General features: G+C 35.0%; 1 protein-coding gene across 1 annotated transcript in view; it reads left to right on the plus strand.

Moving 5' to 3' along the window:
- LOC110091948 (pre-mRNA-splicing factor ATP-dependent RNA helicase DEAH1) overlaps positions 1–18,898 on the plus strand; it is a gene marked incomplete at its 3' end in the record, with an annotated part of 27,323 nt that extends 8,425 nt beyond the window's left edge. The window contains 3 exon segments of the mRNA XM_020816260.2: positions 7,781–7,978; positions 8,066–8,131; positions 18,812–18,898. Of these exon segments, the coding sequence (XP_020671919.2) occupies positions 7,781–7,978; positions 8,066–8,131; positions 18,812–18,898 (351 nt within the window).
- Positions 18,899–19,283: the final 385 nt, after the last annotated feature.

Genomic DNA, 19,283 nt, shown 5'->3' on the forward strand with positions numbered 1-19,283 from the left:
TAATTTAAGTGCTAGTATTTGGAAAGCTTTTGAATTTCTAATTTGAATTTGAAATTCAATTAATAGCTCTCTTAATTACTTGGCCTTATTTTAGGGAAGCAATTAATGCCATTTTGAAATTTGAATTTCAAACATGTGGGTTGGGTGAGGGGGGTAGAGGTGTTTCCAAATAGGTAGTGAATATTAAGAAAGAAAAATGATAACTCCAATTTGATTTATGTTGAAATTGGATTCATTAAAGAAACTTTCCTAATTTGGGATTCCCTATATGGAAAGATTTTGAAATTTGATATTTAAATTTCAAATATGGAGTGGTGGAGAGAGGGCCGGTGGGTGGAGGGTTGGAGGCCAGTGGCTTGGCCGTCCCAAGGAGGCCGGCGGAGTCGCCGGTGGCGGGATCAGCCTGGGGTGGCCGACGGTGGACTTATGGGGGCCAAAGGAAGGGAATTTGAGAGGAAGAGAGTTTGGTTAGGGAGAAGAACTAAATTGGGTTTAGGAAAAAGAAAATCCGGAGCTACACACCTCGAGCAATACCTCCAATAGAACTCACAAAGAGATCTGCAAGCGCCACTTCCTCAAGAACTCACAAATAGATATTGGGAATCTCGGAACTCAGAAAGAGATCACCTCGAGCAACACCTCCAATAAACTCACAAAGAGATCTACAAGCACCACTTCCTCAAGAACTCACAAAGAGATTTTGGGAATCTCGGAACTCACAAAGAGATTCTTTTTCTCTCATGAACTCACTAAGAGATCAAACAAGTAGAATAAAATTTCATTAATAATTCATCATCCCATTACACAAGAAATGACCTCTATATATAGGCCTAAGAAACTAAAACAAGACACATATGCCCCTAAGACTTACATAGGACGACCCTCTTAAGTGAGGGTAAAAACAGAAGATTTATAATAAAAATTTAAAAACTACAAATAAAATATAAGATAACGGGGACTATGACAGCCATTGATCTTCAGCTCCTCGAATAGCCATGGATGGTTGGATGTCCGCATCAAAAAGCCTTGCTAAAGCCTATCCCAACCTAGTTATTTGTTGGGGGTTTGTGGCCAAACCCTAATTTTGTTGGTTGGGCTATGTTTAGTTAGCCCAACACACGGACAACATTGTTTTTCAATTAAAACGGTCTAAATTGAGTTTTATTTTTTTTTATTTTTTTTGCATAAACCTGACTGAATATCCCATTGTGTTTGGTAAACTTAATGCTATAGGTTGTCCAAGCCCAATAAGGAATCTACCTTGGCCTATAAGCTTATCAAACTCATAGGTTTAGTTTTCATGTAATTTTTCTCTCTTTTGAATTATATCTAAAAATTGCATGAAATATCTTCGGTAGTCTTTTTCACTTATTTTCATAACACTTTTTTAACATATCACGTTTCGAATAATAATTTGATAAATAACATCAACTTAGTTTATTAGCTAGGTATATATTAAGGTAGTTTATGGAAGTGGAAGGTGGAAAGAAGGATAAAGAGACTAATGAATACAAGAGTGATAAACAAGTAATTTAGACCGGTAAAACACTTAATTAATCTAATAAATGATTTTCATTCAATAATTCATCAATGGTCAATAATGAACAAAAAAAAAAAAATACTTATTTACAGAAATAGAGTTACAAAAGTAAAGCCAAATAATTTGAATTCAATTCTAATTCTATTAGAAATTTAATTTAATGTTAATATTATCCAGAAAAAGAAAAAAAGATGATTCAATCTAAGAAAAAGGGAATTCGGCCAAAGTTGATATGGGTCTAGAAGGGCTTGACAATTGGTTTGATTCAGCCTCAATGTGGCCTAATTTGAATTTTATAATTGATATATGGCCAATTATTTGTTTTTAGGTTGAATTGGAATGATTGAGTTGTAGTACATCAACAATCCTGCATTTTAAAGGCCACTCATCTGGAATTTCAGTATCCATGCTGTCATTCAAGGAATCAACTGCTAGCTTTTGCAGTTCATTTTTGGTCTTGTATGCATCATTGAGACAGACTCGCCTTGTTATATAATTAAGAACATGATAGGAAAGTGACTTCCCTTGGATCTAATTTGAATTTTAGCAAGGTTCAAACTATAAATTAAGAAGAATTTGGTGGAAATACTAATGAGAAAAGATTTTACTGATAACAATTGAATGAAAACAACAAGATACAATGGATTCTCAATTTGAGAGGAGGATCCGGCTCTCCCAAATCTCTAGACGCTGCTAGAGCACAAACAAAGATAAAGAACTCCCCAAATTTCAGAAAACACAAGATAAAAACGTAATCCTAGGTTAAACCATATATTTAAACCATACAAAATATAGTTAATGCCAAAACAACCCCTCAATTTGAAAAATTTCATCCTAATCTCTCATTAATTTGGCTGTTGTGCCCCATCCCCAAAGGGGGCGGCATTGATTGAGGTAGAACTTGTGTTCCACTACGGTAGACCAAGGCCGATCCAAGTTGGACCGGTCCAATGATTGGTCTAACAATATTCCCCTCCCAAAGATACACCTTGTTCTCAAGTAGAAAGATGAAAATTGATGCTTCACTCTCTCATATGGCCCTTAGGTGGCGACGTGGCGTCATAGTCTGGTAGATTCTTCAACTTTATCAACCCTTCCTTGAATCCACCTTCTCTATGTCGTACCCCTTTCAGCTTCAGTGATTCCATCTTTACTTCCAGATCCTCTGTCAGTGACCCTAACAATTCTGAACTAGCCACATGATCCCCAATAACTCTCCTCAAATGGGATACATGGAACACTAGGTGTATAGTCACGGTCGAGGGTAACTTTAATCGATAAGCCACTGCTCCAATCCTCTAATATCTCATACAGGCCGAAGTACCTCGGGGTCAGCTTTTCATTCCTCCCGTGAGCTACCGATCTTTGTCTTTAGGGCCGTAGCTTCAAGTATATCCTATTTCCTACCTCAAAATGGATGTCCTTTCTATGCTCATCCGTTTGCTTCTTCATAATCTGTCGAGCCTTTAACAAGTGCCTTTTCAACTCATCCAAAACTTTGCCCCTTTTTATAAATACTGCTCTACTGAGGAAACTGGCTTCCTCAAATTCTACCTCCATTACAACCCTCATATAAAAACTTTAAGGGTCTTTTTCACATGAATCTTGGCCCTTTAATTAAGGAAGAATTAAGCCTCCAAGAGGGTTGGGGGGGGATTAATGATAATTAAGTGGATTGGAAAGAGAGGGGAGTGGTCAACCTAGAGAGAGAAAGGAAATAAATTAAGAAATTTGAATTTAATTCAGATTTCCTAAAAGGAGGGAGGGAATAATTTGAAATTCAAACTTTCCTTAATGGGGAATAGCGGGGCGGGGGAGGGGGGGGGCTAATAGGGGCTGATTGGGGTTGATTGAGAGCTTTAATTGAGGGGCATTAATTAGAGAGAAGGGGAGAGAGGGGGCCGGCCATATGGGGAGGGAGGAGAAGTGTCCACATACAATGTATGTGGATCTAAGCAATAAATGTGAGTAGGAAATTAAATATGATTTTAATTTGAGAGATTTGTGAGATTTCCTAAAAGAAATTTACTTATTAGGAAAAAATAATTTAAATTAAATCCAATTATAGCTTTAATTTGATCTAATTTAAGTAACTTTTCTAAAATAGAGATTCTTATTTAGGAAACAAATTCAAAATTGTGTGAATTTAAATTCAAATTTTGTTACCAAATTAAGAAGGTCAAAATAGGAAGGGTTTTAAATGCAAGATGAAATTTGTGGAGCCAAGGGAAGAGGTAGGAGTTGGTGGTGGAGTGGCTGACGATTGGAGGAGGGGAAGAGGGAAGCTTGGTCGGCGGCTATGGAGGGTTTGATTGTCGGTCAAGTGAGGAGGGGGTAGAGGAACGGCTAGAAGAAAGAAGGGGGATTAAAGAAGGAGAAAGGAAATGTAGGGAAAGAAATATAAACCATGAGCCCGGACATATCCTGCAGTTGATGGGTGCCGTGCTACCCTCACCTAGGGACTTCCAACCACGAGCCCGGACACATCCTGTGGCTGGTGGATATATGCTTCCCTCACATAGGGATCTCACCAAAGTTCTACCCCAAGAACAAGAGTGCAGAAAGCTTTTTTTTATTAATAATCTATCATACGAATAAAATAGCAAGAGCCTCTATATATAGGCCTCAAAATAAAAGAAACTTAAAAAAGACATATTCACCTAGGGCTTACAAAGGACAACTCTCTCAAAAGAGGGTAAAAATGAAAAAAATGCATAAATAAAATAAAAAATACAATTAATAAATTAAGATAAAGTTAATTGATCTCGGTCGTTGATTTTCGTCTCTTCCTCAGATAAGCGTTCATCGTTGGATGTCTACATCATTAAAGTTTCAAATCAATCAATCACCATCCCCTTCAATTAATCACCGTTGGATGTCGGACATCCAACGATGAACGCTTATCTGAGAAAGAGATAAAGGTCAACTCCGAGATCATTCCACTTTATCTTTATTTATTAATTGTATTTGTTTATTTTATTTATGCATTTTCTGTTTTTACCCTCTTTTGAGAGATTTGTCCTTTATAAGCCCTAGGGGCATATTTGTCTTTTTTAAGTTTCTTTCATTTTGAGGACTATATATAGAGGCCCTTGCTATTATATTGGTATGATAAGATTATTAATAAAAAAAACATTATGCGCTCTTGTTTTTGGGGTAGAACTTTGGTGAGATCCCTATATGAGGGAAGTGCAATATCTACCAGCCACAGGATGTGTCCAGGCTCGTGGTTTGATGTCCTTAGGTGAGGGCAGCACAACACCCATCAGCCGCAGGATATGTCTGGGCTCATGCTTTATCTTTTTTTCCCTACACTTCATTTATCCTTCTCTAGTTCCCCTTCTTCTTTCTTCTAGCTGTCGCTCTACCCCCTCCTTCTCCCTTGACCGCTGGCCAAACCCTCCATAGCCACCGGCCAACCTTCCCTCTTACCCTCCTCCAACTGTCGGCCACTCCACCACCACCTCCTCCCTCTTCCCTTTGCTCCACAAATTCCATCTTGCATTCAAAGCCCTTCCTATTTTAGGCTTCTCAATTTGGTAAAAAATTTAAATTTAAAATTCACACAATTTTGAATTTCTTTTCTAAATAAGAATCCCTGTTTTAGGAAAATTACTTAAATTAGATCTAATTAAATTGTTAATTGGATTTGATTTAAATTAATTTTTCTAATTAGTAAATCTCTTTTAAGAAACCCCCCAAATCTCTCAAATTTGAAATTAAAATCAGATTTAATTCTCTACTCACATTTATTGCTTGGGTCCACATACATTGTATGTGGACACTTCTCTTCCCTCCCCATATTGTTGGCCCCCTCTCTCCCATTCTCTCTAATTAATGCCCCCTCCATTAAAGCTCTTAATCAACCCCAATCAGTCCCTATTAGCCACCCCCCTTATTCCCCATTAAGGATAGTTTGAATTTCAAATTATTCCCTCAATCCTTTTAAGAAATATGAAATTAAATTCAGATTTCTTAATTTATTTCCTTCCTCTCTCTCTCTAGGCTGGCCCCTCCCCTCTCTCTCCAATCCACTTAATTCCCATTAATTCTCCCCTCTTGGAGCCTTAATTCATCCTTAATTTAAGGGATAATTTTCCTTTCCATCCTCATTTGAAATTCAAGTTTCAAATCACTCAATCACATTCCCCTTTTCCCTTTCCCTCCAAGTTTCAAATCAAGTAATTATAACTTTCCTTATTAGCAACGTTTTAAATAAGGAAGGTTTTCAAAATTCAGATTGTAATCATGGCTAGCCCCTCCCGTTCTACATCAATAAACCTCTCCAACAACCCTTTCAACTTCTCAAAAGAGTATTGAACTGCATCAAGGGTACCCTTCACTATGATCTACCCATCTATCTTGACATTCTCTTTCTACGGGCACTCATAGTAAGATTGGACGGGTGAATTCCATGAGTGCAAATCAGCTATATGTCACCATACCTTTTTTAGCCACATCGTACTCTCCTAATGGGTCAAGTAGTTCATTGTTGCTTGCTCGTCCATAGAGGTAAAACACTGTGCTTTTACCGCGATTGTGCCTGACATCATATGTCTTTGATGCATCATAAAAAAGTTCAACATCATATCCTCCTTTCCCCCTTCTTTCTCTCTCTCTCTCTCTCTCTTTATATTGTGACAACGTATCAGCTATTGCACTAGTCAATAATATGATATTTCATGCTCAAACTAAAGATACTAAAATAAACCATCACTTTATCATGGAAACAAGTAAGGGAATGATAAGAAAAGAGAAGGGCTACTGATTATAAGAACTAAGATGTTTGCATAAAGGCGACAACAGTGTAGTGGCAGCAGCGATATAGTTTTGATAGTGCAATAGCCGTGGCAGTGTAACTATGGTGCAGTAGCAACAACGACATCACGACGATGTATAGTGGTGGTGGCGCAATAGTTTTGGCTTGTTCTTTGCAGTTTTTTGTGGCTTGTCTTGTGACAAGAGGAGGCTTTCGATTTTCTTATAAGATTTTTTTTGACAAATAGGTTTAGGTTTAAACAAATAGGTTTAATTTGATATTTAAAATTTATAAATTAAAATTTTTAAATAACCTAAACCCTAAAATTAAGGCTATCCTTAATAAATTAGCCATGAGGCATACCTTACTACTACTAAGGCGCATGCTTTAATTGGCATGCATGGAGCATACTTCTCATTTTGTTTCCTGTGAACCTTGGGCTAAGTCATTCTTCAAAATGTGCAATTTTAAACCTTGATATTTAGTTAGCCTTAATAATTCATTAATTTTTACTTAGTAATATCAATTAAAAATGGTCTCACTCTTAATTATCATAAATTAAAACTAATAAAAATAATTAATTCCTAATTTATTTCTAATCATTCCGAATATTTTAAATATCATGCGGCTAATTAGTGAATTAATTTAATTATTATAATTAAAATAAAATAACCTAATAATCAGAATTAGAACTTCTACTTAACGTTATTTGCCCCTAATGCATAGTTAATAATAAATTAATGTAATTACAGTGATTATTGATAACTATTCTAGCCTAGTTACCATAATTAAACAATAAACACCACTGAAACCTTAAGGAACTTAATTATAACATTAGTTAATCCCTAAAGAAGATAATTATTCTCTCATTAACCAAATTAGTCTAAATAATAAAAATATCTACTTAAGACCTGTTTCCAAATCATGCGAAAGCCCCTTTGTAGTTGTTTTCAAGTTTTCATGACTTTAGGGAAGAAACGATTTTGTTTCCAAAAACTATAAATGAAGGCATGTTGCCAAACATGTTTTATTCAAATGCTTGCTTTTGAAAAACAAAATAAAATGAAAAACAGGAAACAAAAATGAATTCTATCATGGCCGTTGATAACATAGACGTATGGTGCAATGCTTAACGTAAGAGAATAACATGGTAGATAACGTGTAAATGAATAGTTTTATTTTCAAGCCTGCTTGTCTCGATTCTAATAATTTCAAATTTAGTTTCAAAATTGCTCGCAATCATCAGAATGATTTCGAAGTGGTAGTCTGAAACAAAATTGCTTCTCACCCCATGAACGTCTTGTTTACTGGAATTCTATTTTCTAATTTTCAATATTTTTCCTCTGATTTAAAATTGTAAATGCATTTGTTTGAAACAATCCATTGATATTAGTTTGGCATGAGGAACTTATTTGCATAAGGAACAAGAATCCTGATTTTGATCTTTATATTGATGTTAGTTTGCTTCAAATTTTTTCCAGAGTTACCTCAAAGAGGAAAGAGAGGCCATCCAATTAGCAAAAAAGCAATTGAGTTACAAGCTGCTAGATTCTGATGATGAGGATGATAGGGATGATCAAGCTTCTATGGGAGGTGCTTCGCATGCATCAACAAAAGGAAATGATCATAGAAAACGATTCAGAAAGAGCCATGGATCTCATGGAGATGATGATGATGAGGTGTGGCTGTCATTTTTAATTTTATACTGTAACACTCATTAAAACCATGTCTTAATGTAGCTGATTTTTGGGAATTAACTAAAGCAGGCTATTGAGTTGGATAAGGAAAGACAAGTTCGAAGCCGTTTATCTCCAGAAAATTATGATCTTGAGGTATGAATTTTATTTTAGTAGTTTAAACTAATGTTTCCGATAAAGAGATGTAAGGTGATGGTGGTGGTTTTTAGAAGGCGGGGGATAATGCCTAACCATCTTTATTATTAAATTAAAAAAAGGAGTGCAGTTATGGCTAATTTACTAGTTATGATCATGGAATAGAACAATATTCCATGAGAGCCATCAACCAACAATGTATATGAAGGCACCATCCACCAAAATGTTGGTGGATTAAGGGTATGCTTGGGAAGGGCCGCAACCATGGTGTCCGAGCCTAATCAACAAGAATTGGATTGAAGGGGGTAGGAGATAATACAACTATGAATTATGATAAAAGAAATGCAAACTATGAAAGGAAAATGAACTACTTTCTCCTCCTCAATTCATGATTAAGGATAAAATATAAGCATTTTTTTTTTTGCAATTCAGCAAATTTTCTATCTAATTGAAATTCACCTGACCATTCCTTATAAGAAAATGCAAAGGCATCCTACATGATTCAAACCAAGCTATCTTTTCTTGCATGATACCTTTTCTTTCAATAGCCTCATTTACACCATTACACGGAATTAACAAAATTCACACATAAACATCTGTGGTTGGCCATGTGTGGAGGATTTTGAATTTAAATTGCTCCATTTGTGGATTCTTTTCCTTGATTTAAACCAATGTGTCGACAATTTGAAAATTCAAATCCGTTGCTTTCCTTATGAAACCAAAATTTCATGTTATGCTTGCTTGGAAATGCCATTTCTAGTGAGAGTTGATGCACCACATATGCATTGAGCTTTAATGCTAGCATTAGTGTGAAGCATTTCAATGAGGGATTACCTACTTAGAACATTTTTGAATAGCAGGCATGGGTTGAATATTTATTTATTTATTTTTTTTATATTTTTTATTTAGCATGGGTTGAATAATTGAAATAGTTTCTCCATGAAATTAGGGTTAAGCTAGTTCTTGCGCTGTCTTATTGCATGGTCATTTGTTATGTGGTTTGGCATGCCTAAACCATCTCTATCTATATTTGGCCTGTAGTACAACTTATATGTTAGCATAATTTCATATTAATTTTGTCATTTTTGTTACGCTCAAATTGTTTGTTTAAGCATTCATTTTCTTCAAACCCTAGAGCCAAGCCATTGGTCTTGTTATTGTTAAGAAAAATTTTATCAAGCTGCCATTGTAACAAAATACCTCGATAGCCTTCTATATTTCAACCATTTATTTTAAATCCTTTTGGTTAATTGATGGCTCATAAGATGACTATAAAATGGCTTAATCTTTGTTTTTGCTATGCTTTATGCTTTTTATTTCTTTTAGGGTTCTTTTTTAGCATTTTCTAGCTGCTTTGCTTTTCAATCTTGATGTAGGCAAAGGGTGGGGGGGAAAAATACTCTATATTAATTTTAATCAAACAGTTCATCTTTCCTGTATGATGCTCAATTGATGATTTATTTACACTATGTACTCGTACTAGCAATGATCACTTTATTTGAACAATATGACCCGAGAATCCCGACCATGGACAATCTCTATTATGAAATTGATTCATTTAGAATCAACCATTTCACTCTCTTGATCTCTTCATGGTATGTGTCCCAAATTAGCAATTTGCATATACAAGAGGGGATGATTTGGTCCGAAATGAATTTTCAGAAATATTCTTCTAAGAATACAAACATATGATATATTTTTGCAGTAATTTCAGTTTTTAGTAGGGGTGGGAGGGAATTAATTTGAGGAATTCAAATTAATTCAAAAGGGATTGATGGGGCGGCAAAGGGGGAAGGAATTTGGGCTGATTTATGGATGTTTTATGTCATTTAGAAGAGAGAGAAGACCAACAAAGGGTGGCCGGTCATATAAGGAGGAGAGAGAGGGATTTAGGAGTTATTAGTGGGGCCCAAGTTTAAGTAAGGAATTCAATTAAATTTGAATTTTAATTTCAGATTTAATTGTAGCTTTAGTAACTTCCCAAGCCTTATAATGAGAGGGAAACCAAATTTGAAATTCGAATTTGGCTTTAATTTCATTAATGGGCTTACATAATGAAGGGGAACCAATTAGGAAAGTGTTTAATAAAGGGTTTGAAATTCAAACAATAGGAATTCAAGATGGGGGAGGCGGTGGGAGAGGGGGCTGCTGGGCTGGCCAGCGGAAGGCTTGCCGGCGGGAGGCCGGCGGTTGGTCGGCAGGAGGGTAACCGTCGGCGGCTGAGCTGGCCGGCGGAAGATGGAGGCTGGGTGGCTGGCGGCTTTGAGTTGCTTGGCGTGGGCGGCGGCAAGAGCAAGGGGAAAAGGAAGAGATGGAATTTTCAAGGCTTAGACGACTACAGATTTACTAACCTCGCTTGTCTCCACGTTGATTTTCCACAAGATTAGATAATTCGAAAACTAGAACTCACTAAGAGATCTAGTTTTCTCTGGCGAACTCACTAAGAGATCGTGGGGGAATGAACTCACAAAGAGAATAAGAGCTAAATTTTCACTTCATCAAAAACTAACTATTACATAAGAAAAGGGCTATATATAAGCCTCCAAATGACAAATAAAACAAAAGACTAAAATTCCCCTTGGGCTACAATAGCGACCAAATACCCATAAGGGCAAAAGCGGAAAAACTGAAAAAAATAAAATAAACTACTAAATAAAATGACTCAAAATAAAACTCATGATCGTGGCCGTCGATCTCTGGCGTCTCCTGATGGTTCATGTGTTGAAATCTCTGACGATGTCCTCATCATTAACACCCCTATTAGTAGATGATTGGGCTAGCCTTTCCACATGGCAACCCGTTGCTTGCATGTTGTTTTAAAGTTGGAAAAAAGAATGCTAATGGGGACAAAGAGAGGCTTTTGATTTGGAGGGTTGGTCAGCTAGATGAAACCTAAGGTACTGGGTTTGAGTTGAGTGAATGCGGATTTCATGCATTGAAGGATATCAAAAATGGTTCTGATAATCTAACGACATGCACATCATCTTCTTCCTTCGTCCCTTGAATGGCAACCATCCATCCGAGATCACTGGCTCTCTATGGATTCAAAAGGAAGATAGTAAGGCTTTGGGTTGAGAGACATTATCAAAGGGTTATCTAATTGGTCGTGGGGTTGGATGGGTTCTCCACACACACACACAATTCAGTGGCTAATAGACCTAGGCTTTCTTGGTTTCAAATAGAATGCCTCACTGAAGCTACTGTTCTGTATTAAACCATTTATAGTATCTTCATCTAGTAGATGGGAAGGCAACTGAGAAAAACTCAATGCTTGAAGATTCCTAGATTCATTAGCTGTCTAGACAGTTACAAATTCATAAGACCTTGCTCATCTTGGGGTTAAGACCACTGCAGTAGTGCAGTGGCAGAATCTTGGGTTTGTATGCTGGAGCTCTAGGGAAACTTCAGAAAATTATAGGTCACTGATCCTCTAATGAAAAACCATGATTGATTTTACTCAGCTTGCGACTATTCATGGCTGAATCTATCCTACCCTCGATTTGTTAGGGTTGACGGCTATTGCACTTGCATTGCCTTTAATCGCCTAAAGTTCTAAGATGGCCAAATGATATTGAAAAAAAGGAGTGAGGACCACATGCATTTTGTTGTCTCTCTTGCACCACTAGTTCTTTGATTGAGCCTAGCTCGACTTGAGAAGACGTTGTAGTCTATTGGGAAAAACTAGTGTACAACTAATTTTAGAATAAGCTTTATTGGTTTGACTAATTTGTGCTCAAAATCGCTCAAATTGATTTGTTTGGATTGTATAAGCTAACTTGGGTTAAATTAAAATGGGTTGGGTCTACTTTAATGAATTTGGAAAAGATCTTGAAGGCTAAGATTGCGTAAGGATTGAGTTGAATGAGTTAACAGAGACTTGGTCGGCTCAATTTGAATTGATTTAGCCGGTTTGGGTTGGGGTCAGCTCAAGATAAAAAGTTTAGTCAGCATTCCAATAGAATTTTCCTAATCCTGAATTTAAAATTATAAATCATCCATGCAACAAGTAAAAAAAAATACTCTATATTAATTTTAATCAAACAGTTCATCTTTCCTGTATGATGCTCAATTGATGATTTATTTACACTATGTACTCGTACTAGCAATGATCACTTTATTTGAACAATATGACCCGAGAATCCCGACCATGGACAATCTCTATTATGAAATTGATTCATTTAGAATCAACCATTTCACTCTCTTGATCTCTTCATGGTATGTGTCCCAAATTAGCAATTTGCATATACAAGAGGGGATGATTTGGTCCGAAATGAATTTTCAGAAATATTCTTCTAAGAATACAAACATATGATATATTTTTGCAGTAATTTCAGTTTTTAGTAGGGGTGGGAGGGAATTAATTTGAGGAATTCAAATTAATTCAAAAGGGATTGATGGGGCGGCAAAGGGGGAAGGAATTTGGGCTGATTTATGGATGTTTTATGTCATTTAGAAGAGAGAGAAGACCAACAAAGGGTGGCCGGTCATATAAGGAGGAGAGAGAGGGATTTAGGAGTTATTAGTGGGGCCCAAGTTTAAGTAAGGAATTCAATTAAATTTGAATTTTAATTTCAGATTTAATTGTAGCTTTAGTAACTTCCCAAGCCTTATAATGAGAGGGAAACCAAATTTGAAATTCGAATTTGGCTTTAATTTCATTAATGGGCTTACATAATGAAGGGGAACCAATTAGGAAAGTGTTTAATCAAGGGTTTGAAATTCAAACAATAGGAATTCAAGATGGGGGAGGCGGTGGGAGAGGGGGCTGCTGGGCTGGCCAGCGGAAGGCTTGCCGGCGGGAGGCCGGCGGTTGGTCGGCAGGAGGGTAACCGTCGGCGGCTGAGCTGGCCGGCGGAAGATGGAGGCTGGGTGGCTGGCGGCTTTGAGTTGCTTGGCGTGGGCGGCGGCAAGAGCAAGGGGAAAAGGAAGAGATGGAATTTTCAAGGCTTAGACGACTACAGATTTACTAACCTCGCTTGTCTCCACGTTGATTTTCCACAAGATTAGATAATTCGAAAACTAGAACTCACTAAGAGATCTAGTTTTCTCTGGCGAACTCACTAAGAGATCGTGGGGGAATGAACTCACAAAGAGAATAAGAGCTAAATTTTCACTTCATCAAAAACTAACTATTACATAAGAAAAGGGCCATATATAGGCCTCCAAATGACAAATAAAACAAAAGACTAAAATGCCTCTTGGGCTACAATAGCGACCAAATACCCATAAGGGCAAAAGCGGAAAAACTGAAAAAAATAAAATAAACTACTAAATAAAATGACTCAAAATAAAACTCATGATCGTGGCCGTCGATCTCTGGCGTCTCCTGATGGTTCATGTGTTGAAATCTCTGACGATGTCCTCATCATTAACACCCCTATTAGTAGATGATTGGGCTAGCCTTTCCACATGGCAACCCGTTGCTTGCATGTTGTTTTAAAGTTGGAAAAAAGAATGCTAATGGGGACAAAGAGAGGCTTTTGATTTGGAGGGTTGGTCAGCTAGATGAAACCTAAGGTACTGGGTTTGAGTTGAGTGAATGCGGATTTCATGCATTGAAGGATATCAAAAATGGTTTTGATAATCTAACGACATGCACATCATCTTCTTCCTTCGTCCCTTGAATGGCAACCATCCATCCGAGATCACTGGCTCTCTATGGATTCAAAAGGAAGATAGTAAGGCTTTGGGTTGAGAGACATTATCAAAGGGTTATCTAATTGGTCGTGGGGTTGGATGGGTTCTCCACACACACACACAATTCAGTGGCTAATAGACCTAGGCTTTCTTGGTTTCAAATAGAATGCCTCACTGAAGCTACTGTTCTGTATTAAACCATTTATAGTATCTTCATCTAGTAGATGGGAAGGCAACTGAGAAAAACTCAATGCTTGAAGATTCCTAGATTCACTAGCTGTCTAGACAGTTACAAATTCATAAGACCTTGCTCATCTTGGGGTTAAGACCATTGCAGTAGTGCAGTGGCAGAATCTTGGGTTTGTATGCTGGAGCTCTAGGGAAACTTCAGGAAACTATAGGTCACCGATCCTCTAATGAAAAACCATGATTGATTTTACTCAGCTTGCGACTATCCATGGCTGAATCTGTCCTACCCTCGATTTGTTAGGGTTGACGGCTATTGCACTTGCATTGCCTTTAATCGCCTAAAGTTCCTAAGATGGCCAAATGATATTGAAAAAAAGGAGTGAGAACCACATGCATTTGGTTGTCTCTCTTGCACCACTAGTTCTTTGATTGAGCCTAGCTCGACTTGAGAAGACGTTGTAGTCTATTGGGAAAAAACTAGTGTACATATTGGGAAAAACTAGTGTACAACTAATTTTAGAATAAGCTTTATTGGTTTGACTAATTTGTGCTCAAAATCACTCGAATTGATTCGTTTGGATTGTATAAGCCAACTTGGGTTAAATTAAAATGGGTTGGATCTACTTTAATGAATTTGGAAAAGATCTTGAAGGCTAAGATTGCGTAAGGATTGAGTTGAATGAGTTAACAGAGACTTGGTCGGCTCAATTTGAATTGATTTAGCTGGTTTGGGTTGGGGTCAGCTCAAGATAAAAAGTTTAGTCAGCATTCCAATAGAATTTTCCTAATCCGGAATTTAAAATTGTAAATCATCTCATGCAACAAGTAAAAAAAAAATACTCTATATTAATTTTAATCAAACAGTTCATCTTTCCTGTATGATGCTCAATTGATGATTTATTTACACTATGTACTCGTACTAGCAATGATCACTTTATTTGAACAATATGACCCGAGAATCCCGACCATGGACAATCTCTATTATGAAATTGATTGATTTAGAATCAACCATTTCACTCTCTTGATCTCTTCATTGTATGTGCCCCAAATTGCAAAAGTAGCTTTTTCTTATTAACTTCTTTGAAGTGCTGACGGTGGGATGGTTGATTTGATCTTCCCTTTCATGATTTGATTTTGAGATTATCATCGATTTCTCCGTTAAACATTCAAATTCAAATATATCATAATATGTGGCTTTATTAAAAATGCGCATAACACTACACCCTAAATCACGTCATTCAGGCATTTTGAACTATGCTACTATTAAAATGAAGTTTGATATTTCACTCAAATAAAATCCACCCAAGGAAAACAATAGTTTTTAAATGTTAAATTATTTATATTTTTATATTATTCATAAGTAAATTTAGTTTTTATAATATAATTAAAAATACCCTTTTCACCTTCCTTAAATAAAATTATATTAATAAATTACTAACTTTTGAAGTCTTAGCTGGTTTGTTGTTTAATATAATTTATATTTTTGCTAATTTTTTATTAATTTATTATTATTTATTTTTTAATTCTCATTGTTTATTAATTTGATTGATTTTTTGATGTTTTATTCCTCTATTTTCCCCACCTTTTAAAGCTTTATTGGAGACATTTGGCAAGTTAATCACTTCATATTCCTTTAATTGCCACTTTTTTTTTAAAATTTAATGTCGGAAGGAGGTTACATCATTGCTGGTTGAACGATGCAATTTTTATATTATTCTCCTCCCTCACTTAGTTTGATCTATTAATAATTTTTTTAGAGAGTGATCTTTGAGTATTGTTTTCCTTTTTTTTCATATATGTTTTCTTGCGTAATTAGAATTGGCATTTGAATTGAAGTGCCTTGATCCTTGGTGTGGGCTATAATGTCAAAATTGGTGGCGTGATGGATTGTTCCTCTAGAATTGCTAGAGAGCAATTGAACTAATTGTGCACGAGTCTTGATTCTCCTAGGAAAGGTGTTTGACAACACACTTTTTATGAACACCTCTAAACTTAATCAATTAATTTTTGTTTTTCATCTCTTAGTTAAAATGACTTCATATTTATTATCTTCAATTTTTACATGCATTTTTTTTGCAAAATATGTTGAACTTTTGTATCTATGTTGGCATCGTAAAATTTTTCTAACATTTGCGCTTGGTAAACAATTAAATTTAAGTCTACCTTGAAAAAGTGTCCTTTAAATAGTACACCACCACCAACAACAATATCAAGCCTTTGTCTTCCTACGTTAGGTCAGCTATATTAGTTCTTTTTCTCCATTGTATCCTATTAAAAGTCAAATTCTCGTTTAAATCTAATAAAGAAAGATCATTTCTAATATTTTCTAACCAAGTCTTTTTAGGTCTACCTCTACCTTTCTTATTATAAGTCAAATCTAATACCTCTACTTTCCTAACCGGATCATCGGTAGGCTGTCGTTTTATGTGACCAAATCATCTAAAATGACTCTCTCTAATCTTATCTTCCACTGGAGCTACTCCAACCTTTTCATGTATATGCTCATTTCGTATCCCGTCTCTAAGGATAAATCCACTCATCCACTTGCGCATCCTCATATTTGCAACACTTAACTTAGTATTATGCTTCTCTTTTGATGGCCAACATTGTGCACCATAAAGCATTGCGGGTCTCACCACCATCTTTCACCACCATCTTTCAATAGTAAATAAAATTTAAATTTATTTGATTAAAAAATAAATTGGATTGATAAAATTCTAAATTATAAGCTTATATTATACAACAATAAAAAACTTATTGATAAATTAATAAAAATAAATTATATTACTTTCAATTATTGTGATTTTTTTACTTCTATTTTTTTTTTGCTTTACCCTCTAATATTGGGAGATTTGACTTTGCATGCATCATAATATAGATAATTAGAGAAATATGCTCGCTACTTGTTTTCTTAAAGAAATATGCTTGTTCATTTCAAGCGAAGTTATCCAGTCTTGCATTCATGGATTGCTTGTTGAAGCGTGTTACAAGAGAAAATGGTTTGAGTTAATTTGAATTTAAATCTTAAATCAAACCCTTGTTTCGAACGTTGCGCTGAACATGGGTTGAACCTAGGTTCGATTGCTCGATTGTTGCGATGGAGCTCGTTGGATCAGACATAGCGGAAAACAACCTGTGAGTGATTTGTTAGAAGATGATGTCATGATTTAAGCTTACTGGGGAAGGTGACTACGGGATTAGTTGTATGTTTGAAGTGGAGATTCTTTGTGGACTATATGTAAGGACCGTTGACATGCAATGGGTTCGTTGGGAAGGGCATCATTGAACTAGTGCGTGTGAAGGAATGTTTGAACTTGGTTCAAATTTGAGCCAATTTCATTTGTGGACGAACTTCAATTAGCAATTTTCATATACAAGAGGGGATGATTTGGTCTGAAATGAATTTTCAGAAATATTCTTCTAGGAATACAAACATATGATATATTTTTCCAATTACACTTGTTAAGTGGCACATAAAGTCAAAATTTCTTTAATTTTTATTTATACTTATTTCTTTAAAAATAAAGAAAAAGTTTAAGATTGAGTAATTTATTTTTTTGAGAATTTTTGGTATTAAATGTAAGAATTTTTTTTTTATTTTAAAGCATACATTATAAGCATGTTATTTAAAATTTATTATAAATTATAAAGATGTAATTTAGTCAGATATCAAAATCAATTCGTTTGATTTTTAGCCATGCTGATTAAAATTTAATTAAAATTATATTTAAATATTATCGGAATGCATGAAAATATTAGATACTAAATTACTCCTTATTTATATTTCAAAATTTAGCATGTAATTAAGAGTTAAAATAATTATATTGATAATTTTAGATGAAATTTTAATAATTTTGATTGTTTTAACTTCTGATCAATTTATGATTTTATTTTTAGATGTTTTTTAATATTTATATATTCATGAAAAATAAGCATAACGTTAAAATACCAACTAATTTGTGTTTTTATAGTATTCAAAAATAATTTTTATTAATATTATTATATATATATATGCTAAATCTTTTTTTAAGTTTTCTAGAATATTGCCATGTAATATACAATTTTCCTGATATTTTATTAGAATATACAGAGAAGAAATAATTTAAATTGTTTTTTATTGTTTTGGTTGAGTACATTATATAAATGATAATTTTATCATTCCAATTGAAAATTTACTTATAAAATCTTTTTTATTAATACCTCATTTAACACTTAAAGAATGAACGGAATGGAAGATTCATAAAGCCGACCTGAAATATCTATGATAAGGATAATAGTGATTGTGATGATAATATTGTTGTGACTTGAGAGTATTTTTATTTTTTATTCATCATGTATTATTTCTTTCGTCTAATTCTTTGCTCCTTATGTTCTTCATTTGCTTCTTTTCAACTTAAACATAATGTTAGCTTTCACCGATTCTCACCGTGGCATTAGGATTTGAACGTTTAATTGCTATTTTTGATTTATTTTGCGAGTTCATGGGATAAGTGTTTTGGGGCCTTATCTTGTTTTTGTATTTATTTTAAATTACCGGTGTCTACTCAAGGCCCACTACCAATTTCTCACTCAGGCTTGGACCGGCTATTTTTTATTTGTTTTATAAGTTATATAGGATAAATGTTAAAGGACCATTCTTTATTTTTTTAAAATATTTCTATCACTGCTGAACAAGTTTGGTTCAATCATGAATATTTCTCATTAAGGCTTATGGGTGGCGTATGCCCTCTAATATTATTTGTTTTATGTATTTTTTATTTTCATCATTTTGTCCTTTATTATGTTTAGTTTTTAATCTAAGAATTTTTTACCCATCATTGAACAAGCATGATTAACTTTATTATTGTTCTTAAGTCAGAGGAAGCTATGATCTGCGATCAAGAAGAACGTTTGCAGTTGGAAAGGAACATGAGAGAAAAAGATGCAGCAAGAACACGCAAGGTACGGTAAAAGATCATCGTTGATATACCTTTGTTGCCTATAAATGGATCCACAAGTGACTAGCCTATGATTTGCCAAGCAATGCAGCGAATCTTTGACTGTGTTTGTGGCATTTTCACCATTATTCTGGGCTATTATTTCTGCAACACTCTGCAGTAGTGTTACTTATGTCATGGATAAACCTGCTTAAATGCACTATACTATGTAGTCCTGCTACTTTAAAGGTTATTTATTGTGTTTAAAAGTCAAGCTATGCATGCTTGATCTTTTAACCTGTTTCTTGAAAATGAACCCTAAAATACTTGTGGCAAAAAAAAAAGTACACTGAATCCTTCTGCATTTACTAATCTTTGAACAATTAAATGTAATTACATTTTGATAAAAA

This window comes from Dendrobium catenatum, unplaced genomic scaffold, assembly GCF_001605985.2.
Source record: "Dendrobium catenatum unplaced genomic scaffold, ASM160598v2 fragScaff_scaffold_8, whole genome shotgun sequence".
NCBI classification, from domain to species: Eukaryota; Viridiplantae; Streptophyta; class Magnoliopsida; order Asparagales; family Orchidaceae; genus Dendrobium; species Dendrobium catenatum.